Source organism: Aspergillus brasiliensis, assembly GCF_001889945.1.
Source record: "Aspergillus brasiliensis CBS 101740 unplaced genomic scaffold ASPBRscaffold_13, whole genome shotgun sequence".
In the NCBI taxonomy this organism is placed as follows: domain Eukaryota; kingdom Fungi; phylum Ascomycota; class Eurotiomycetes; order Eurotiales; family Aspergillaceae; genus Aspergillus; species Aspergillus brasiliensis.
The window spans coordinates 292,931-315,062 of record NW_027137454.1 but is presented as its reverse complement, the minus strand read 5'-3'; the positions used below and the strand labels follow the sequence as shown (position 1 = coordinate 315,062).

Below are 22,132 nucleotides of genomic sequence, written 5' to 3'. Positions count from 1 at the left end.
TACCTGGGGGCTGTTCACTTGTTGCCTTGCCCTTTTCTTTTTCGCCGGCTCTTCATATGTGCATCTTTCTCCCCAATCGCCGGGCTCTAAGCTAGCAAGGCAGCCAGTGACGGATGATCCGACGGCACATGACCTGCAACCAGTCTGATGCAGACCTGGGAGTGCGATGAAGCAAGGGGCGGTAGAATATCCCAGCAAACCCCCTCATCCAGGCGACAAGAGGAGGGGTGGGGAGGGTGGATCTCGACCCTTTGTAGACGTCATTCACGGCGACTGTGGCTGTGGCTTTAAGGGGATGGATCATAGATCTCGGTTGTCAAGTGGGAGGAAATACTCCGTAGATGGGGTGAGGATTTCAGCAGCAGCCATGGAAACCAACAATTTAGTGCGGTTTTCCCTCTTTTTTTAGTTCAATTATAATATTTTATTTTATCGGCAGACGCAGGTGAGAAGAAACGGCCAATAAGTGGACACCCGGGCGGAGGTCGGCACAGAAGTTGGAGGATCAGGCCGAGTTGATCAACACCACGGCAGGAGGGAACACGACGTTATAGTTTAACGGTAGTTTATCTCGCATCTCCCGAGCAGAAATCTCGGGTGGTTGGGCCCGAATCGTGTGCCTGGGCTGAAGAAGTTGCTGTTGTTCTAGCAAATAATTATCTATTCTGTGTGAAAGATGAAACAACATCATCCATGGATGGCCAGAGACCCGAGGCAGAATGGATTGAGGTGATTGCATCATTCCCGGCCGTGTTGTTGTTGCCCCGATGATCGATCCAGAGATCAGTCCATCTAGTTAGTTAGTTATTATGGGGGAAAAGCAATGCGGATTAAGTTTTGCCTGATCCGTTACTACACGACCATCACATTCCGAACCCGCGACTGCTTGCCTGAAGGAGCAGAAACGTGAGGGTGAGTGCGAGTGAATAAATGTGAGTGACCATCGCGGGCGGTAAGGCAAAGAAAGGAACGATGAGAGAGAAACAAAAACCAATAATAAGAAGAAATAAGCACATTTGCTGCCTGTTCAGTTTAAATCTTTTTCTGTTCTTTTCCTAACTTCTACTAACTGACTACCTGGTTCTTCTTTTCTTTTTCATCGCCTTCTGTTCGCCTCTCTTCATTTGTAGTTAGAAACTAATCAACTTAACTAACTACTTACTACTCCCGTGCTTCCCACATTTCCACCTGCCTGAGCCACAGATGTGGAATTGAGACACACGAGAGAGGGTCTGAGCCGTCACAAGTCATCGCCACGGGCCCGAATTGTCTCACGTTTTCCGAGTGGCTTAAACCCTGGACGACTTTCTTTTTGCCTTGGAGTTAACTTGACATCTCCGTCGTCGCGATCGATCGGATTTCCCCTCCCTGTTTGCTGCAACTGCCAACAAGAGCCCCGCGACGCCTGGTGTTGTTGTTGTTGCTGCTGCTGCTTCTTTTCTGCCTTCTTCTCCCCGTAACTAACCAACCTCACCACCACAACAAACTTCCTTCCCCCGATCGTCGGCCATTTCCCATCTTCATCCCTCCTCCCCCCCTCCCCTCCCCTCCCCCTTCCCTCTCGCTCTTCCTCTCTTCCTCCCTCTCCCCACCCTTCCCCTGCAACTCTAGTCACTTCCTCTTCTTTCTTTCTTCTTCCGTCCTCCCCTTTTCTCTTCTTTTCTACGAAATTCATAAAGGACCACACCCCACCTCCTCCTCATCCCGCCCTCGCTCCCCCCCGGTCGCATTGCGTCGATCCCGTTCCATTCCCCTCGGTTTCCCCATTGTCCGCGGACCACTTCTCACACCATGGACGGGGACGATCTCATCGCCTCGGTCTACCGCAAGATCGAGCGGGAAAAGGCCCTCATCACCGCCGCCTCGAACATGCGACAGTCGACCGATAATCCCCTAGTGCAACAGCGAGTCGATGCGAACATCCGCGATGGCCGAAAGAACATCGCCTACCTGGAGGAGAAGATGCGGGAGCTGCAGCTTCGTCGCGTGGAACACGAGGGTGGTGGCTCCCCCACCGATAAGCGTCTCCCGCCTAATCCTGAGGCTGGTCCCGTCCCTCCTCAGAAAGACTATCCCCCGGGGTATGGGGGTAACGAGGAATATGGCGATGCTTCCGGAGCCTACCCCCACGGTGGTGCTGGTTCGATGCCGTCAGGGGCCCCATATGCAGACCCGCGACCGTTCGCTCCCGTGCCCAAGGCCCGGCCCAATTACACAAAGCTTGGTATGTACTGTTCTGCAGCTGCTGGAGCTCAGGTCGCTGTCTGCTGCATTAGCTCTTCTCGGACTGACGTCGTCTCTCTGGCTAGACTTGATCAAATATGACACTCAATATCTCGGACCCAAGATCCAGCTCATGCTGTCGCAGCTCGAATTTAAATTGAGTGTGGAGAAGCAGTACAAGGCGGGTATCGAGAAGATGGTTCGCTTATATCAGGATGAGGGTGATCGGAAGAGCCGCGCGGACGCTGAAGGCCGGCGGATTGAGAGTAACCAGAAGATTCAGTTGCTGAAGCAGGCCCTGAAGCGATATGAAGATCTCCATGTCGACATAGAATCGACAGACACTCCCGATGGTATGTAGCTCTGCCATTGAGCCCCCCCCGTCACATTCCTATCATGCCATGTTTCTTCAGCGTGCTAATGTCATCTCGGTAGATGAGAGCTTGAGCACGCCCAATTTGCGCAAACCCCTCACCGGTCTTCTTACCCTCCGGATCCACGCGGTCAAAGATGTCGATCATGCCGCCAGCTCGAGGTTCTCCAGAGGTCCCGAGACGTTTATTGTGCTGAAGGTGGAGGATACCATCAAAGCGCGGACAAAAGCGACGCGAATCGACCGGTGGCAGGACGAAACGTTCAACATCGATATCGACAAGGCGAACGAGATTGAGCTTACGGTCTACGATAAGTCGGGAGACCGGCCTACCCCGATTGGCATGCTCTGGGTGCGCATTTCCGACATTGCGGAAGAGATGCGTCGTAAGAAGATCGAAACTGAATTCAACGCATCGGGTTGGGTGTCTGCAGATAAGATGGAGCATGGAGGTGCGCCTGGACGGCCGGATACCGCTGGAGGGCCAGGCTCTGCTCACCCATCAGGGCCCGGGGGCCCTGGTGCGGCCCCGGGTCAAGGCTACGGAGATGGAAATGCTGGAGCGCCTGCCGGGAACCAGGTCATGATCGATTCGTGGTTCGCGCTGGAACCTGTTGGTCGTATCTATCTGTCCATGAGTTTCGGTAGGTTAAGGGTCTTTGTTCTCAAGTTGCACCCCGATTGTACTAACCCGGCCTACAGCCAAGCAGTTGAAGGATCGCCGCCCATTCGATATTGGTCTCAACCGTCAAGGTGCGGTTCGTCAGAAGAAGGAGGAGGTTCACGAGAAGCAGGGTCACAAGTTCGTCACCCAGCAGTTCTACAACATCATGCGTTGCGCCCTCTGTGGCGACTTCCTCAAGTACGCTGCCGGTATGCAGTGCGCCGACTGCAAATACACTTGCCACAAGAAGTGCTATCCGAAGGTTGTCACCAAGTGTATCAGCAAAGCAAACTACGAGACCGATCCCGACGAAGAAAAGATCAACCACCGTATTCCGCATCGCTTCGAGGGTTTCTCAAACATCTCTGCCAACTGGTGCTGCCACTGTGGTTATCTGCTTCCCTTTGGGCGGAAGAACGCCAAGCGGTGTACGGGTATGTGGACTCACTCAAGAATTCCTAGGAGACTTTCGCTGACAGTGGATACTAACTCTCTGCAGAGTGTGGTCTTACTTGCCACTCGCATTGTACGCATCTGGTGCCTGATTTCTGTGGTATGTCTATGGAGGCGGCCAACCAGATTCTGGAGGCCATGATCAGCACCAAACACCATAATAAGACTGCTTCTGTGAGTTCTGGTCTGAGCGGCCGCACCCTGCGGCCCAGCGGCACACCCCAGGGCCCTCAGAACAGTGCGGCTATGGCCTACCCGCAGAAGCCTGTCGAGAGCCCCTACGGAGCACCTCAGCGGCAGCCTTCTGCTGAAGCCGTGAGCGCGGCCACCAACTCGTACATGCCTCCCCAGTCTCCGACGGCCGCTGCCAGGCAGCAGATGCCCCCGAGAACGTCGTCGAGTGCGGCTGTGGCTGCTGCCACTGTCGCTACAGGAACACCCTCGCCCCAACAAATGCCAGGTTCGTGTTAGCCCCCACAAAGACGCTTTGGACAACATACTGACTATCAAATTGTACAGTGGAGCAGAATCGCCCGATGCAGCCGCAGCTGCCTACCTATGATCCCAAAGCGTACGAGCCGTACGCCAATGCTCCGCAAGGCATGCCGCCTCAGGCGATGCAGCATGCAGCGCCAGCCGCATATGGCGTGCCTGCACAGCAGCCGCCTATGCAGATGGTTCCACAGCAGCCTCCCGAGGCTCCTCAGCAGCAGCCAAAGGTCCGGATTGGATTGGACCACTTCAACTTCCTGGCAGTCCTGGGTAAGGGTAACTTCGGAAAGGTCATGCTGGCAGAAACAAAGAGCACCAAGAAGCTTTACGCTATCAAGGTCCTGAAGAAGGAATTCATCATCGAGAACGACGAAGTTGAGAGCACCAAGTCTGAGAAGCGAGTCTTCATGATCGCGAACAAGGAGCGTCACCCCTTCTTGCTGAACCTTCACGCCTGTTTCCAGACGGAGACTCGTGTATACTTCGTCATGGAATACATCAGCGGTGGTGACCTGATGTTGCACATTCAGCGCGGCCAGTTCGGTCTCAAGCGGGCACAGTAAGTTGCAGACGGACACGGTGGTTAGAAAGAGAGTCGATTATGCTAACTATCCTAGGTTCTACGCTGCGGAGGTTCTGCTGGCACTCAAGTATTTCCACGAGAACGGTGTCATTTACCGTGATTTGAAGCTCGACAACATCATGTTGACCCTGGACGGTCACATCAAGGTTGCTGATTACGGTCTTTGCAAGGAGAACATGTGGTACGGTGCGACCACGAGCACGTTCTGTGGTACCCCAGAATTCATGGCGCCAGAGGTGAGTCAATGCTTATTATCCGTGTCTACTCAATACTAATGCCCTCAAAAGATTCTTCTGGACAAGAGATATGGCCGTGCTGTTGATTGGTGGGCATTCGGTGTCCTCATCTACCAGATGCTTCTTCAGCAATCTCCATTCCGTGGTGAAGATGAGGACGAAATCTACGATGCTATTCTTGCCGACGAGCCGTTATACCCCATCCACATGCCTCGCGATTCGGTCTCGATTCTCCAGAAACTCCTCACCCGTGAGCCAGAACTGCGTCTTGGCTCCGGACCTACCGACGCCCAAGAAGTCATGTCTCATGCGTTCTTCCGGAACATTAACTGGGACGACATCTACCACAAGCGGGTGCCCCCGCCTTTCCTGCCCCAAATTAGCAGCCCTACCGATACAAGCAACTTCGATCAGGAATTTACCAGTGTGACTCCTGTCCTGACACCCGTGCAATCTGGTAAGAGATCCATAGACTTTCCTGTTAGCCAGGCATCCCCACTAACTCCGTATCCAGTCCTCTCTCAAGCAATGCAAGAAGAGTTCCGCGGCTTCTCCTACACCGCGGACTTTGCGTAATCACGCTGTCTTGAATGTTGTCCAGACTTGGCGTTGTTTGCTCGTTTACCTCATGTCAAACATTGGCACGATCTGATTCTCGGAATTCTTGATGTTGCCGGCTGCTCGGCATATTTGCACTGAAAGGATTCCCACATACCCATAAGAGTTTTTTGAGAGCTGGTGTAAGCGCTATGATGGCATTTGTGAATGTGGAATGAGGGGTTGATGGGGAGTATTTTTTTTCTTATATGTCTTCAGCATCTTAGGCTGTTTTTAATTCCTGTTCTTTTGCGGGCGAGTTCCCGTTCCTGGAATGTAGTTCTGCTTCAGCGTTTCTCTCGACTCACTGTTTAATGCTGTATGACTGAATGGAAGACGCGGAACTGACGAGTGAATGAGAGCCTTTGGAATAGCATATAATGTAGAGGTGCTCTATGCCAGCATGATTCAGATTTCTTTGTCAGCTCAATTACAAAAGTCAGGCTGCGGAGGGAAGGCACCAAACGCGTCCTTTGTCTCACCCAGTGACTGCAGTGTTACTTCTCCCAAGGTTCAGAACCATGTACTCCATTGTTGCCCCAGACCCGGTCTGTTGTCTCGGTCTTTTAAACGAATCCCACCTTCTGTTTGTCTATCCCTCTTTGTCCGGCACTTCATCTACACCTCAACAAAGCATCATCCAATGAGGCCTTTCTCACAGCAGCGCCGAATAACCAGGACAAAGACATCATGTCTTCTTCTCAACTCCTCTGTGACCTGCTCTCCTCACTTTCGCCTCAAGATGCCTCCGAACCAACGCCATTAACACCCAACACCGACACCCATACCAACATCTCGGAGCTTGATTCGTCCGGTGTCAAGAGTCTCTTATCAACTGACTTGACTTCTTCATTCCTTTCGCCATCGTTATCGCCATCCTCACCAACCTTGCCTGTGCATCGTGATCGCTTTGTCCAAAGTCGACTCGTTAGCAGGGGATCCGCTGTGCTACAGGGAGCAACGAAAAGACGTAATAGCTTCGGCGACGGACTCGCCTCTTTGATTCACTCTTTCGCAAATAACGCACAGATGACCGTTCGTGCGCGGTCCGGACCTCCGGGGGTCTCTCCTGCTAGCAGTCGTAGGCCGGTACTGACTCAGCAGGATCTGGATTACATTGAGAACATCAGGGTCGAAGAGGATGATGAGGAGTTTGTTTCGGATGCAGATGAGGTTGATCCGAATGAGTTAAAGATTGATGACGCTAAGAGAGCTAGGAAGAGGAAGAGGGACATAGATGCTACATACATTCCGGGGAAAGATGAGGGTGAAGATGATGATCTCAACCCCAATGCTAATGAGATCGATCCCAGTGAGCTTATCGACAGGGTTGCGAAGAAGAGCCGAAAGAAGAGACCGGGTGTGGATGCTACATACCTTCCAGGGAAAGAGGGCGATGGGGATAGCAGCCAGGACGATGAAGTGACTGTCAGGGCTCCCAAGAAGAGAAGGGTGACGCCATATACTGCATCAACATCGTCTGTCAATCCTCGTCATCTGACTCCTGAGAAGCCCATGAAAGCAGAGCCCCCCGTTACGCCGTCTGCGCAAACCCATCCTGCGTATTCCCAGGGAGTGGCTCAATCATCACAGGTTGGCAATACGACGCCGGATCTGGGTGCGATCGCATATCCGACGCCGGATACACTTCGAAAGAAGAGTACAACTAAGGCTACAACCGCTTTGTCTTCGCTTCCTCGTGCTCCCGCCACGAAGAAGACTCCGAGAAAGGAAAATGAGAACTACATCCCAGATAAATCTGAGTCTCCCGAACCGGTGGCGCCTCCGATAAAGTCTATTGAAGCCGAAAATACAAAACCAGCCGATTTGACAGAAGATGATAACGAAGAGTATCAAGACCGGCCTATCCATCATACTGAGAAGACGGGCATTGTCTTTGACTTTTCGATAGAAAGAGCTAAGCGCTGGGCAAGCGCGATCAATGTCCCGGAGGGTCGATTCAATGAGGAAGAAAAGGACCTATTCTTTCGCCTTGCCATGCGCGGCTTTGAGCCGGTTGTCCCAAGAAGCTGGCGATATGACTTTCCGACACTGCCAGAGTCTTTGTATCCTCGGAGCTCCGAGCCGGATGACAAACCGATTATCGACGTCACTCGAAGCTCCAATCTCTACGGTGTGATTCAACTAATTTGCCGTGTCGTGAAATAGATGCTAATGAATATTCAGCCATCAAAGCCTTGACAAATCTGTTTGCCGTCGGAGGCCGTGTCCGCGACTGTGACATTCTACGCCAACAGCCCGAACCCTTGATCAAGCAAGCGATCCAGAAGTACATCTGCTGGGCTATGTTTGACTCCAGCTTAGACACTATTGAAGGTGCACTGCCAGTGCACGTAATATATGCTCAGAAGAAACACGAAAAAACTATCAAGGCCGTCCGAAAGATGAATACAAAGCTCCGAAAGCTTGCACGGCGGCACCAAGACGAACTGGGCGTGGCAATCAGCACGGACTCAGGCAAAAAGAAGGTGAAGATCCCTCGGAACACCAGATTTCCCCTTCTCATTGGGTTCATTATCTGCGGCCCCATTGTCGCCATTTTATCCCACAGTACTGATCCTCGGGAGATCCGGGACGGCGAAGAGGATGGTCGCTTCATCTCTCAATTTGACTTGTCTGAGCGCGGCCAGGACGTGTGGAATTCCTTGGCTATTGCTATTACGGTGATGCATGTTCGTCGGACCATGTTGTCGGTGGCGCACCAAGGGAAGGGGAGTTATCGACCTAGTCGGAGGCGTAGTCCTTCGGCATTTGACATTGATCGTTGATTGATGGCGATGGTTTGATGGCGATTGTTTGTTATGGGATTGGGCTTGCATAGTTAGCGTGATATAACTTGCAATGCAATGAATTTTAGATAGTCCAGTTACTTGTCTCGAGAGATTTTCCGAGATATGACAATTCAGTACATATAACTATTTTCGCCCCATGGAATTCATTACAAGCATGTGGCTGACTCAAACAAAAGCAACATGAACCAGCTGACATACAACAAACAGAAGGATTAGATTGGCTCTGGAACGAATCCTGTGCAGTTGTCAAGGTATAAGCAAACAACATGCGCTTGCTTCGCATCCAGCCACTATTAGCAGGACTTGTCATTGTTGACTGCTACTATTGAATATTCCCCTCGGTTATATGCGAGTGGGCAAACACCCTGCATTTTCTAATCCTGGACTGTATTAAAGCTTACAAATGGCTGGTGACTCCCAGGATCACAATATCTACCAGTTACTCACAGTCGATAATTCCAAGCCATGTATCTTTTCTCCACCTTACTATGGACCAGTCTCGTATCGACGGTCATTGCATCCGCTCGGCCTGCCATATTCGATACCTCCAACTTCCACACAGACGATATCATCCAACGAGGTGTGGCCATCATTGGCGGCGGATCAGCAGGAACACACGCAGCGATCAGTCATAGTAGTGGAGAAGCAAGACCGACTAGGAGGTCACATCCACACATATCTCGATCCCGAGACCGGTACTTTTCTTGATTCCGGAGCCAGATCTTTCTACAACATCACCACAGTCCAGAAATTCTTGAGCCGGTTCAACATCTCTCTGGCTAAGCAAAACCTCTACCCGAATTGTGCCACTCGATATTACGATTTCCGGACCGGCAAGGCCGTCAATCGGACATTCAACCCTTCCCAGGATGATGTGTCTGCAGCCTTGAATACATACATAGCCCAGTATAACAAATACCCTGGCCTCCGAAAGGGAAACTTCCTACCGACCCCCGTCCCGGAAGACCTCTACATGCCATTCGGCAAGTTCGTAGACAAATACGGAATTCAAGCCGCTGTCCGAACCCTCTACTCCCCAGAGAACAGCGAACTTCTATCCAACCCCGTCGTTGAAGTCTTCCGATCCCAAGCCGCAGAGCACATCGAGGCAATCCTATCCAACACCTTTGTCAGTCCAGCAGATTACCCCGTCAGTGAAGCATTCACCCGCGCCGCAGCCGAGTTATCAGCCAATGCTGATCTCCTCCTCTCCTCAGAGGTAGTACACGCCCATCGCCCCGAGCACACTACCACCACCACCACCAACACCAGTGAACAAAAGATCCACCTCATCATCCGCACCCCCATCGGCCTCAAACTCATCCTCGCCCAAAACCTCCTTATCGCCATCCCACCCCGACCCGACTTCCTCCATTGGCTCGACCTCACCCCTTCCGAGCAAAGGCTCTTCAGTCACTACACAGCCGTAGGCTTTAACCCGGGCATCATCAGAAACTCAGGCCTACCGCCCAATACCACGATCCTCAACGCAGCCCTGCATCATACGCAATACGACTTGCCTTATCTCCCCGCTGTGTACGCGTTCCTGCCTACGTCTGTACCTCATCTGCACTATGTTATCTACATGACACAGCAGACTCCAGAGATTGAGCCCGTGCCTGTGTCGGTGGAGGTTCAAAAAGCGGAGATTATGCAGACTCTTAGGCGATTGAAGGAGCAGAATCCGGATGATAATGGTTTTATAATGTCTACTGAGCAGCCGGAACTGGTGGAGTTTAGGCAGCATGCGCCGTATGATTTGCAATTGGGTGCGGGGGCTATCAAGGAGGGGGTTTATGAGAGGTTGAATGAGTTGCAGGGGAGTAGGGGGACGTGGTGGACGGGGGCGGCGTGGAAGGGTGAGGATAGTAGTCTCATTTGGAGGTTTACCGAGGAGGTGGTGGTTCCGGGAGTAGTTGGAGTTTAAGTAGTTGGTGGGTTGGATTTACATGCATATGATAGGATTGTCTTAAATATGATACTTCAAGAGCATGATTAGTAGTAGTGTGAAATGGTAGTCTATATATTCGATAGTAGTATGTGACTTGCAACCGCTTTGCAGTCCCCCGTTGTGCTTCAGTTTAGTACTCCTACTACTTTCGAATAACTCGATTAGTAGTATCAAAGTATTCTAGACCCTAGTAAGTACTAGTAACGGGGCTGAAACCATTCAACCCCAGTACCAAGAACAGCAACCGAAGTGAAAGTAACATCCTACTGTCATCTTCCCACTGCAGCCACCACCCTTCCCCCTTTCCCCCCTCTCCCACTTATCATAGGTGCCCCAACGAGCTCTCCATAATACTGCAGAGTAATATCACTCCAGAGTATCACAAGAAGCGCGCACAAGTACATCGTAGTACTTTTCGAACCCCCGCATGAGCAAAGCAAGAGCAAAAGCAAAAGCAGAAGTACCCGGCCATTCGTCAAGGTCGTAGTTAGGTTGCGATTGTTGTTAAGAAAGTAGAGTTAGGATCCCTTCTTTGCTGGGTATCTATTCCTCACTCGAGTGCAGGGATAAAGGATATAACATTTTCCAGCTCGGCACATCGTCCTGACAGTTAAATCGATTATTTGGTGGTCTGGTCAAATAGCTAGTTAGCTAGCTAGCTCTTCGTCATATGGATGAAATTTGCCTATTGGCAATAGGAATCCCACCGGGCCATTGGCACTCCACTGTATATGTAGAGCGACAGGCAGTGTAACGTGTGTTGGTGAGTTGAGCTTGACGTTTTGTCCTCGTGGATATAAATATACTTCGTGTATGGGGATCATCAGCCAGGCGGCCATTCGTCCAGGCCATGGCTAGCTGGGTTGAGATGATCGTTCTTTGTTTGTTCCCATTTAGTCACTAAGTCGATCGTAGGATAAGCAAGATAGTGAAGATTTGTCTCGCACTTTGCGCCTTTCGTTATGTTGATTATATTGTATGGAAACCAGCCAGCCACCCAGCCAGTCATGTCATCGCTATCTGTGTGAGGCTGGAATCCCATTAGGAGAGATTTCTGTGTAATCCTTTTGGAATCTAATCTTAGATCCCGGTTCAAGGAGATCGGAGAGCTTGTGCTCCGGATCTTGTTCTTTGTCCGGGCTCAATATCCATGATTGTCCTGGTAGGAACTGGAAACCATCAGCCAGCGTAACCGGTCATTCTTTCATCGATAGACGGGAACTAGGTGGGGATGGGAACCCCCGTCCTGATTAATTCTGACCCCCCTCCCCCAAGGCATGCTGCGTATGTAATGCGACGGGTTTCTTGTTGTGCTTTGTGCCTTATGTTCGCTATTACGGTTGAAGAAGAGGACGACTCCAAAGGATCCACATATAGCAAGGTCAATTAGCATCATTTGTCTTGCATCGCTGATATCTTCCTAGTATCGCATCTCATCTCCTCAAAGCAGTCGGTCGTATTTCCTGATTGCGGTTTTGGAGGTGCTTGATACACGGTCTTGCAGTATTTGTCACGGTTGTTGATCGACATCTGTGGTATTTTTGTTACAACGCCCAAAGAGCATAATTGGTTTTGGTGCTGTTAAGCCCCCGGGGTAACTAAGTGCCACGCCTAGGGCAAATTTAACAGATTGGTTGCTTGTTGAGCTGGTATTCCCATCAACTTGTAGCTTCTCTATCTGGTCCTCCGTGATAGAGAGCGAAATAACTCGGGTATTCGTGGTTATTCTTATTGCCGTGGCCTGCAGCAGGCCCAAAGAATGTAGGTCTGAGGGATTTTTGAGGGAGGATTGCGAACGGGTCCCTATTGCGATTATTGTTAGCACCTGATAACCTGTGAACGGGAAGGATTGGTACATGCCTTGCCTTTGTTCTTGATCTTGGGGGAAGCGGAAGGAGCACGTCGTCAGACTTGTATACTCTTCAGCAATTAATCGATCCGAGAGCTGAGAACCGCACGTGGACTAAGTAGTCCGCGTATGGGAACCACCATTTCCGATCGATGTCCCAAAGTGGTGGTAGCTCATTGTTTAACTCCTCGTCATGTCTCGATGTAAGCATCGAAGTTTCTCTTGGTTGATGGGATCCAGACCTTCTGCTCCTCTTGCTGTACCAGTCGATGTGCCCGCCCGAATGTCTGGAACCTAGTGCTCACCACGGTTGGGGGTTTCATGAATATGGATCACGACTGGAATTCAGAAATTGTATCTTGTTAAGCCCTAGGCATAAGTGACACAGCTTTTTGGGCGTTGTACAACTCCCTGAATTAGGCGATAATTCCAATATCTTGCGGTTCGTGTTGCACGGGTAATGAGTTCAGGATTATGCTGTTGACTTTGGGTCTTCCTCGCACCGATCAAGGATTGTCCAAAGAAGCGGCTATGGAGGGCATGACTACCAAAACCAGGTGTAGGTGGTCGATTAATTAATTTGGTGTAGGTAGCAATTGACATCGTGAGCTGAGTGGAAGCCGAACTCCGGAGACAGAAGCTCTGATATTATAGTTTTGACCTTGTCGTCTTTCCGACTATGCCTTCTTCTGTATCGTATTGATTTGCGTGTCCATGGCATTTTGCCAGTAGGTCGCCGATTGAGACTTTGTTGCGTGTTTGTAGAATGGCGACTTCGTGTTGCTTGAGCGTAGGTAGGGCCGAAGACTTATTCTGGTCACTGTAGCCATTGGCCTGTGAACTGGACAGGCAAGGCTTTTGTCATTGATACATTGTCCGATCAGTCGCCTCAATGCGACGTGTTTCTCTCTAGCTCATCACATTCAGGCGGCCGGATTCCTTGTGTTCAGCATGACGCTTGGTACTCGTCGGATCCTTTAGGGATGATACCAACCACCCATTCCCACTTTATCAAGTCAGTCAGCAAAGGCAGCCCACGTCCCATGGGGTCTGACTCTGATTGCGGCTACTTATTTCCCGGCGTGCAGCAAGTAAAGCCAGATTAATTTGGTATGCTATCATATAACCGTTGTCCGTGAGACAGAGGTTCTGGCTCTCTGGTATCCTTCTGGGGATCATGTGGGAGAAGTGTCTTAGCGGTAGTCGGTCCTCCATCACGACATGATTTGATAATCATCGCGGCTTGACTTGCTGCTGGTGATTCGTTTCGATTGTAGTGGTACCTCGCGTAAGGAATAGGATCATGGCTCGAGTGACCTGCCAATATCTGTATTGGGTGAGAAGATATGACTTCCACCAGGCTCACGGCGGCTTTGGGACGAAGCTTTTGATCATGAGTTTAGACACGGATCAGGAAACAGCCCAGACGTGGAAAAGGATTATTAGGCCTTACTTTGCTAAAAAATCAACTGATCTTGTGGGGTTCTTCCTGTCCAAAGTCCGGGAGATCCTACAAATTCCCTGGGACGAGTTTCTTCGTTATCTTCAGAGCCACGCTTGATGCAAAGCTGTATAGCCCTGGTCCGATTGGGCCATTTGGAAGGCCACACGCCTGTCAAAGAGCAGCCCAACTCTCAGCAACCATTGTGTGTTTGGTGGTATCTAGGTTCGTGATCGTGTTCACTCGGTAACACGTCTTCTGACATATTCACACAATGCGGTCCGGGCCCCGGTTACGACCCTAGGCACAGAGTTTCACTAACAGAAACCGAGCACGTCTGTGTCCTCTGTATCCCACTTTCTGTTCCATACAAGAATCAGCGTCCGCCAATGGAGACTCTAATTTCAAGGTATCACCAGGCCTCGTGTTCTGCTAGTTCTCCAGTTGACTGATATGTTTGTCCGATATGACGAACCATTCTGTAAGCGCTGCTTGAGTGTGCCACAGTAGGCAAAGACCCAGAGGATCGGATCTTGGAGACTTGAGATGCCGGCCTTTTGTGGAATATGGGTAGGAAGGTTTCAATTCTTGGTCAGAAAACCGCTGTACCGTAGCTGGTATACGCTCGAGTAGCGAGTCGTCCTACCCTAGTGGTGCTTTGTAGATTGGTATCCTCGTCATAGGGTATGAATACCTCTATATCTTCGGTTTCATAGAGTTTGTATCGCTCACTTCCGATTTAGGGTTGAGTATGGAAGTGACTTCATATCCCATCGAGTAGCAAGAAGATATGAGTAGTACTCTGAGATTCTGCTAATATGATAATGAACCTGCCAGATTATTTGTGGAGTTGAAAAGGGCAGGGTGGCTGAGGCCCTTATATAGACCTGATTTCGGGGAGACTTCACTACAATCGCATCGTCAGTGAACTAGATTTGCTCGTTCACCGTAATGGAGCTCAATTTACTATTCATCGTAACTTTGAATGATTACATTCCTGCGACGAGATATCATTCACAATATGGTGAATCCATGCAGTTCGTGACCGAGGACAGGAATGCAGATGCGTTTTACACTGTTTTATGAGAAACTGTGAATCTCATTAACCAAAACGCTTGCTTCTACTTCCTATACACTTAGGAGATGTAGTTTCAATAGCTTATATTAGATAAAATGAGTGCTCTATCATCGTGATGTCGTGGGTACGGCAGATGAGACTAGTAAGACGGGCTAATATATATTATTTCCAAGGACTTTAATACTAACTACCAGTAGCAGACCCATCTGCGGCAACCATCATTTCACCGAGCTTACCACTATATTAATTAATCAAAAAGCTAGTATTACATCTAGCAGATCCATAACTCTTTTGAACTGAACGACAAATAGTTACTGGTGGAATCAGTTGAAGAATCATGTAGTTGGGAATCGATCTGTATAGCGATGACTAAGCAACACACAGCAGATGCGATCCCCGCGGCGACTTCAATCTTCCGATTTGATGCACGCTCCGATAGACTTAGTGGCAATCCATCATGGATGCGGCCGAGGACAGGGAGGTAAAGCTCCAGCGTGCCTCTGGAGATCTTGTTCAAGAGTTTTTCGAGAAGCTACCGTCTCTCCTTTGGAAAACTCGGTCCGAGCAGCCAAACTCCCGCATTCCACGGAGATGGACCCCTGCCTCAAAAACAGAGAGACTTGTGGGCCTGGTAAGCAAGCTGCCCACGCCATTTGTTCAGCCTCAAGAAGTTTTTTAAGAGCCTTCATGGTAGAGAAGCTGACCACTTGTATAGTTGGAGCCGTTTCAGGAGTGGCCGCAGCTGTTGGACCCCCACCTGCAGACCCTTCTACCCCCTTTAGTTGATGCCTTTCTGGCATACCTGCTTAAGCATCGCGATCAATACGCGTCCAAACCTGCAGGATTGCAAGGTCAGAAGACAGCGTATCCTCTTCCAAGAGCGATCTGCAGGCTGCTTTACACCTTTTGCAAAGTCCGTGGAGTCAAAGTCATCAGCAGGTTCTTGAACAATGAGCCCAAATATCTTGATCCGCTGATCCGGGCTTTTGTTGAATGGGATGCTGTCAAAGATGAACCTGAGCTAGGTCTTGGGGACATTCCCCTGCGACTGGTCTGGGAAGAGCGCTACGTGATGCTGATCTGGCTCTCACACTTGTTACTTGCTCCCTTTGACCTGGCTTCGATGTCGTCGGATGATATTCCAGTTCCTTATGACAACCTCGGGACATTGAAGCAGATGCCAAACCAGACACCAATGGTTGCAAAGTCTCTACTGTCTGTGGCGTTGAATTATGTTAATGTCTCCGGTAAAGAGCGGGAAGCCGCTACCATTGTTTTGGCACGACTGGTGCTTCGGCGTGATATGCAGGCGCTTGGCCTTTTGACTAACCTGACAGACTGGGCATTTTCAGTCGTCCAACCTGCGGGTGGTCTTGAGCCCCCCTCGGTGTACACGTGCCTCGGCGTGCTGTCTTTCATTGCTCGCTTGGGTGCGTCGGGCCAGGTGGAGGACTTTGCTCCCCTGGTGTCGCCCGTCTTTGGACAGACACTGCAAATATTGCAGGGAAACTCGGCAGTATCTGACATTATCAAGTCGTCTGCTCTGGCACGGAAGACTATTATCAAAATCCTGCGCACGGTAACAGTCATGGCCTTGTCGCTCAGTGAGAGGGAAGACAATGCTATCTCGGACGACCAGGTTTCTACAATTTTGGAGGATGCAATCGATCACTTCCTCGTAGCTCTTGCTGATAAGGATACCCCCGTGCGCTTTGCAGCAAGTAAGGCCCTGAGTATTATCACTCTGAAGCTTGATCCGGATATGGCCGCGGAGGTCATCGAGGCTGTTACTGGATCTTTGGAGGAGAACATTCTGTACGAAAAGCGAGACGGCACCATCGTGACACCGCTGGAAGCTCGAAGGATAGGGATAAACACGTTGAAGCGAAACTTAAGCGCAGTCGACGCCCAGAGGTGGCAGGGGTTGATTCTGACGCTCGGTCATCTCCTGTTTCGCCGGGCCCCTCCTACTCATCAACTTGGCGATGTGCTTCAACCACTCATTTCGGGCCTCGACTTTGAACAACGGTCGTCAACTGGCAGCTCTGTTGGAACAGGTGTACGTGACGCCTCGTGCTTCGGAATCTGGGCATTGTCCCGCAAGTATACCACCCAGGAACTTCTTGCCTTGAAACCTCAGACAATAAGCACCGCCACATCTCAAGGTGAAGAAAGCACACTGCAGATGCTAGCAGTCGAGCTGGTGTGTGCCGCGTGCGTCGATCCGTCTGGAAACATTCGGAGAGGTGCTTCTGCAGCACTTCAAGAGCTCATCGGGCGTCACCCCAACACAATTGCCGAAGGTATATCGCTCGTGCAGGTTGTGGACTATCATGCGGTTGCTCGGCGCTCGCGAGCAATGATCGATGTTGCCAACGCGACCGCTGCTCTCAGCCCCCATTACTGGACGCCCCTTGTCGAATCATTGATGCACTGGCGGGGTATTGGCTCGCCCGATGCAGAGTCTCGCAGGCATGCAGCCAAAGCAATCGGAACTTTGAGTACGCAGCAGTCATACAAATCTATGGCACAAGTATTCCAGCGGCTGCTGAATAGGATATCCAGCATTCCACACAGTGACGTGGAGACTAGACATGGATGTCTTTTGGCCATTGCGGCTACGGTTGACGCATTCAACGCTCAGCGCGAGAGATCTCCTGGAAATACATCGGAGGCATCGAGTGTTTCGCATCAAGTGACCAAGGCCTGGGAGATCTTTGGCTCTTCTCTCGGACCAACCAAAGACGACCTCACTCTTCAGACGTTCCGGCCGGAGCTGACGGCAGAGGCCTCTTCCCAATTGATCTGCTCTCTTGCCCAGTCCGTTACTCTGGCATGTGAACCGCGGATCCCTCAGCCCTCGGTGGATTTGCTTAGCAAGGCTCAGGAAACACTCTTGCTATGCATATCACGGAGCGAGGACATTTCTATCGAGAGCTCATCCAATGCAGTATCGGAGCTTCTGCCTCTGTTGCCGCCTGCCGAACAAGAGAAGATGATTCAAGGGTGGTTTTCGCACATCCATACCACCTGGAACCTGCCGACGGGTCGCGGCCAAATCACGGCTCTGGGTACAGTGTTCAAACAAATTGACACGACCAGTTCTCTCAGAAGATCTATTATAGATAGCATCATAGAATGTGCAGAGAAAGAAGAACTAATTGAGAAGAGGGTGGCCGCTGTCAAGAGCTTGGCTACCGGTGTTCTGCCGCATACAGGTATGTATACTTACCGAACAGTAAAGCAGTGGCTGATGGTTCTAGATGTAACCGATGATATCCTAAACCACCTCGTCCGATTCCTGAATGATTATACAACCGATAGAAGAGGAGACGTCGGGTCTCTGATACGTCTCGAAGCGATTCAGGCCGCCAGGACGGTTTTAGAAGCAGGATCGAGACTTACCAATCAATTCTCCGGAATACAAGATATTATTGGTTGCCTTTGCCGACTTGCAGCGGAAAAGCTCGACAAAGTACGTGTGCAGGCCTGGATCTGCCTTCAGAGCTACTGGGAAACAGCCGATGGCTTTCCGCCGTTGACAAGGTGCGTCTACCGTGTGATTTCAAGATACGTATGCTGATCAAATCAGTAAATACGAACATTTCAGTCATGTGTCATCAACAGACTATCTGCTGCAGCTGCTCCAGCTGCAGAGTATTGATTGGCTGCGTCAACCTCTGTTTCAAGGCCTTGCAACTTCTGCCGTTGCGGGTAGCGAAGGACTGATTCGGTCATCTCGCTCAGCTTTGGTTCAGAGTATTCAAGAAGCAGAAGACCCGCATACTGCAGTATTAGCCATAATCAAAGACTTGGCCGCCATACTGGGCCAAAACCTGCAAGATGATCGATATGCGATCCCTGTGCTTGAGCTCTTGGCGTTCCTATTAGACAACTTTGTCGTCCCTGTGCCCGACGACTCGATCCCAAGGTATACCTCTCCAGTTCCAGGCTGCGATATATACTAACATAATTCAGTCTACGGAAGCTATTCGTTCTCGTTCAACGAGCACACTTCAAGTCGTCGAACATCGCCCGACTCGAAGCGGCAGTCCGGACTTATGCGCCATTGTCGAGGATAGAGCAGCTACATACAGACGTAATCAAGAAGATGACAGCGCAGCTGCTGCATCCATTCCCTAGGGTAAGCCTTACGATTTCTTCTAAGACGTTTACGCTAATGCAGTTTAGGTTCGCAACACTGTGGCGGAGTATATATTCATGGAAACGGAGGTTGAAATAGTCAAGATGGAAGACTGGTCCAAACCGACCAAGCAGTTGAAAGAGCAGGTTGAGAAATTGAGGGAAACGTTGAAGTGTACATAGGACCTTTTATATTATGGATATCCCGTTTTCACCGGTTTCCCAATCCCGCGTAAAATTGATCTGACACAAAATGACGGCCATTTTCCACTACTCTACTCGACGGATAGAAGAAGTGCAAAAAGCAAAAAAGAAATTGCTGTGCATCATCCGTGAATCGAACACGGGCCTCATCGATGGCAACGATGAATTCTACCACTAGACCAATGATGCTGTTGTTGTGATATATGCCGCCATAATTGACTAATTAAGGACAGGCCTGCCTCCACCCAGCAAGCAATCACCTGACCCGAAGCTCACCCGCTAAAGCGGCACCCATCCACCGGCCCCGTCGCCGACATATCTACAGTTCGAGACCTACTCCAGGTAGGTAATTCCGATAGCTCTCACAGCTACTCTTCAACCAAATCTCCACGAAAGAAGACAAGGGCACTTCCCCAAAACACAGCAACAATGGCGACCATAACAGCGCCCACCCCGATACCACCAAACAGCACGTAAGTCAAGATATTTCCCCCCATCTCTTCTTCCGAACCCGCATCGCAAGAAACCCATATAACAATAACATAAACTAACACCCACTCTACAGAGTCTACGTACAGCTTCCCCCACCATTTCCTCTCCCTATATCCACACCTCACCTCTAATACTTATACCAAACGATATAGGTCCGCAACCTGGAAGAGCGCATCAAACTCGACCAGCTAAAAGAAGCCCTGGAAGAGATCTTCTCCGAATACGGCACGGTACTCGAAATCGTCGCGAAAAAGAACCTCAAGGCAAAGGGACAGGCGTTTGTTGTTTTCGACACCGTGGAAGCGGCCACTCGCGCCATCGACGAAATCAATGGCTTCGAACTCTTCGATAAACCCATGGTGTTGGATTACGCGAAGACGAGAAGTGATGCGACGGTGCTGCGTGAGGGTGGGGAGGATGAGTTAGAAGCGCATAAGAGACGGAGGTTGGCTGAGAAGGGTATGCATATTCCCACCCTCCCTCCCTCTTTCATATTGTTTTGTTCTGGATGGGAAGGCTAATGTAACACTTGCTATGTGGTGTAGAACGCAAACAAGCGCACGAAGCCCTCGAAGCTCAGAAAAAGCTCAAGCGACCCCCCGGCGCCCCCACGGAACCTGGCCGTCCTGCGAAAACCGCCAAGGGCGCTGGTCTCAAGCCTACCAGTGGGGCTGCGGCGGCGGTTATTCCGGACGAGTATCTGCCTCCGAACAAGATTCTGTTCTTGCGCGATTTGCCCGATACTGCGGATCAGGACAGTCTGACGGCTGTATTTGGTCGGTTCGAGGGATTCCAGGAGGTTCGGTTGGTGCCGGGCCGGAAGGGCATTGCATTCGTCGAGTACGAGAACGAGTCGGGGGCTATCAGTGCCAAGGAGGCGACGTCGGGGATGCCTATGGGAGAGGCTGGGAAGCCGATTCGGGTTACATACCAGAGACAATGATTGTGTTTGTTGTCTTGTGGTGAGTTGTGGCTTGCTTGGCGTTCGGGGGTGGGTATTTTATTTTTCATTATTTTCTTCCTCAGTGTCTAGTATGGTCTTCTTGTTTTATTACTATTACTACTACCTACTTGATTTGTTGGATGGTATCTGGGTAGAAAGCATGTCTGATGTCTCTTTTTTGAGGTAAATCATTTGGCTGGCGGTGTGATATCTGACAGTGTAAGGCATATGAAGTGACGAAAAAGAACTGCTCTAGGCTAGAAAGTGTAGGTGAAGGAGGTACTAGTTACAGGGCGAAAGGGAATCAGAACGGCGCCTAGAAGATCACGTCGGCATCTTCTTGCTCTCCGAGGACGTCGGGCGCTTCAGGCGCCTCCTCTTCCTTCTTCTCTTCCTTCTTCTCAGCAGCCGCGCTCTCCTGCAGCCTGGCTGCTTCTTTCTGCCGTGCAGCTAGGATCTCTGCATCTGCAGCGGCGTTGTCGCGCTGCTTCTTACCGGAGACCTTCTTCAGGCGGTAGAACTCTTCTCTGTCGAGCTCGTCAAGCTCGGAGTTGATGTCTGCTCTGTGTTAGTTGGAAGAACGATGGCAGGGTCGGAAACACGAACATTTGATGGTGTTTTCGGTACGAGGAATGATGACGTGCTCGCTGTGACCGGTTAGTATCTGGGTTGACTGGGCGAAGCGTTGCATATCTTACATGGCGTTGACTGTGGCAAGTTAGCTTAATGAGCGGAATGAGTTTTGAAAATAGGACGTACCTCTCCGGTTCACCACCTTGATGACCTCATCTAGAATCACGAATGCAGTCTAGAAACAGGGTCAATTCATCTGACCGACACCGCCAGGGAATGAAACCCACCTGTAGACTCGCCAGCTCTACTAGCGTTTCCACCGCTCTGGCATAGGTCTCCCGACAGCGCTGGACCTGCATACCACCCTTTCCAAGACCCGTCAAGCCGAAGTCATTGATTCCATCTTCCGTGTAGCTCTCAAAGTGAGGAAGTAGGACACCCGAGACGTTCTCTTGCTTGGCCCTCACGCGGAAACGGGCCTGCTTGGCGGACTCCTGAATTTGGTAGCCAATATCTCCTCCGACCGCATAGCTGACTTCTGCAAGCGAGAAGGCAGCGATTTGCATGACCCGTCCCATCTTCTGCTTGGCCTCATCGATGCGTCGAGTGATATCTAGGAGTGGGCATTAGTATTGGACATGGTGGGGAGCTTCAAAGAGAAAAGGGCTATCATACCCCGGAAACGCCTGTAGATCACGATGGTTAGTGATAACGATCTCCAATTAATATAGCGCAAGTGAAAGAACATACTTGGTCAAAGCCTCACTCTTCCGCTTCAACAAACTGTGTCCGATCTCTGCGCCCTTTAGCTTACCCTTCATCAACCCCAACGACTGGCGAGTCGGGAAGACTGCCTCACGGCCCTGAATAGGCAAATGTAGTCAGTATGCAGCCCCCCCGCATAGCTCTCGAAAGGGGACAGGAGAATCAAATCCGGACATACCACAGCACCCGACATGACTGATGCTGACGAAAACAAGAATAAAAGAAAGAAAGAAAGAGAGCAACAAGGACCACTCCGATC

The 22,132-nt window shown here is 50.6% G+C and overlaps 7 protein-coding genes and 1 non-coding gene across 8 annotated transcripts; 5 read left to right on the top strand and 3 right to left on the bottom strand.

Annotated features, from left to right (window-relative positions):
• Nucleotides 1-7: 7 nt before the first annotated feature.
• Nucleotides 8-457, top strand: ASPBRDRAFT_319357 (uncharacterized protein). The gene has a single exon (XM_067622958.1). It carries the CDS (start codon nt 167-169, stop codon nt 407-409), a length of 243 nt encoding a protein of 80 aa, XP_067475428.1. The 5' UTR covers nt 8-166; the 3' UTR covers nt 410-457.
• A 534-nt stretch (nt 458-991) lies between these two features.
• On the bottom strand, nt 992-1,793 carry ASPBRDRAFT_319471 (uncharacterized protein). Its single transcript, XM_067622961.1, has one exon. The coding sequence runs from the start codon at nt 1,673-1,675 to the stop codon at nt 1,241-1,243; it is 435 nt and encodes a 144-aa protein (XP_067475427.1). The 5' UTR covers nt 1,676-1,793; the 3' UTR covers nt 992-1,240.
• On the top strand, nt 1,792-5,600 carry pkcA (protein kinase c; the record flags this gene model as incomplete). The annotated part of the gene is made up of 8 exons (XM_067623125.1): nt 1,792-2,224; nt 2,277-2,576; nt 2,659-3,240; nt 3,299-3,694; nt 3,760-4,173; nt 4,233-4,764; nt 4,823-5,024; nt 5,076-5,600. The coding sequence occupies 8 exons, from the start codon at nt 1,792-1,794 to the stop codon at nt 5,598-5,600; spliced, it is 3,384 nt and encodes a 1,127-aa protein (XP_067475426.1).
• Nucleotides 5,601-6,311: 711 nt separating this feature from the next.
• On the top strand, nt 6,312-8,410 carry ASPBRDRAFT_33468 (uncharacterized protein; the record flags this gene model as incomplete). The annotated part of the gene is made up of 2 exons (XM_067623124.1): nt 6,312-7,755; nt 7,809-8,410. The coding sequence occupies 2 exons, from the start codon at nt 6,312-6,314 to the stop codon at nt 8,408-8,410; spliced, it is 2,046 nt and encodes a 681-aa protein (XP_067475425.1).
• Nucleotides 8,411-8,899: 489 nt separating this feature from the next.
• ASPBRDRAFT_77899 (uncharacterized protein) lies at nt 8,900-10,361 on the top strand (the record flags this gene model as incomplete). The annotated part of the gene is made up of 2 exons (XM_067629382.1): nt 8,900-8,944; nt 8,997-10,361. The coding sequence occupies 2 exons, from the start codon at nt 8,900-8,902 to the stop codon at nt 10,359-10,361; spliced, it is 1,410 nt and encodes a 469-aa protein (XP_067475424.1).
• Nucleotides 10,362-15,210: 4,849 nt separating this feature from the next.
• On the top strand, nt 15,211-20,535 carry ASPBRDRAFT_33466 (uncharacterized protein; the record flags this gene model as incomplete). Its single annotated transcript, XM_067623123.1, has 9 exons — nt 15,211-15,384; nt 15,469-17,971; nt 17,993-18,299; nt 18,364-18,684; nt 18,732-18,897; nt 18,945-19,043; nt 19,460-19,573; nt 19,745-20,051; nt 20,138-20,535. The coding sequence occupies 9 exons, from the start codon at nt 15,211-15,213 to the stop codon at nt 20,533-20,535; spliced, it is 4,389 nt and encodes a 1,462-aa protein (XP_067475423.1).
• Nucleotides 19,219-19,289, bottom strand: ASPBRDRAFT_t229. Its single transcript has one exon. It is a non-coding gene; the product is annotated as a tRNA-Gly (tRNA).
• Nucleotides 20,536-20,851: 316 nt separating the features above from the next.
• Nucleotides 20,852-22,066, bottom strand: ASPBRDRAFT_199312 (H(+)-transporting V1 sector ATPase subunit D; the record flags this gene model as incomplete). Its single annotated transcript, XM_067621315.1, has 8 exons — nt 20,852-21,093; nt 21,142-21,182; nt 21,234-21,243; nt 21,295-21,343; nt 21,396-21,721; nt 21,784-21,794; nt 21,859-21,971; nt 22,052-22,066. The coding sequence occupies 8 exons, from the start codon at nt 22,064-22,066 to the stop codon at nt 20,852-20,854; spliced, it is 807 nt and encodes a 268-aa protein (XP_067475422.1).
• Nucleotides 22,067-22,132: the final 66 nt, after the last annotated feature.

What these genes read in the sequence shown, in the direction of transcription:
- ASPBRDRAFT_319357 (XM_067622958.1), top strand. Translation starts at nt 167, where the DNA reads ATGAAGCAAGGGGCGGTAGAATATCCCAGCAAACCCCCTCATCCAGGC.
- ASPBRDRAFT_319471 (XM_067622961.1), bottom strand. Translation starts at nt 1,675, where the DNA reads ATGAATTTCGTAGAAAAGAAGAGAAAAGGGGAGGACGGAAGAAGAAAG.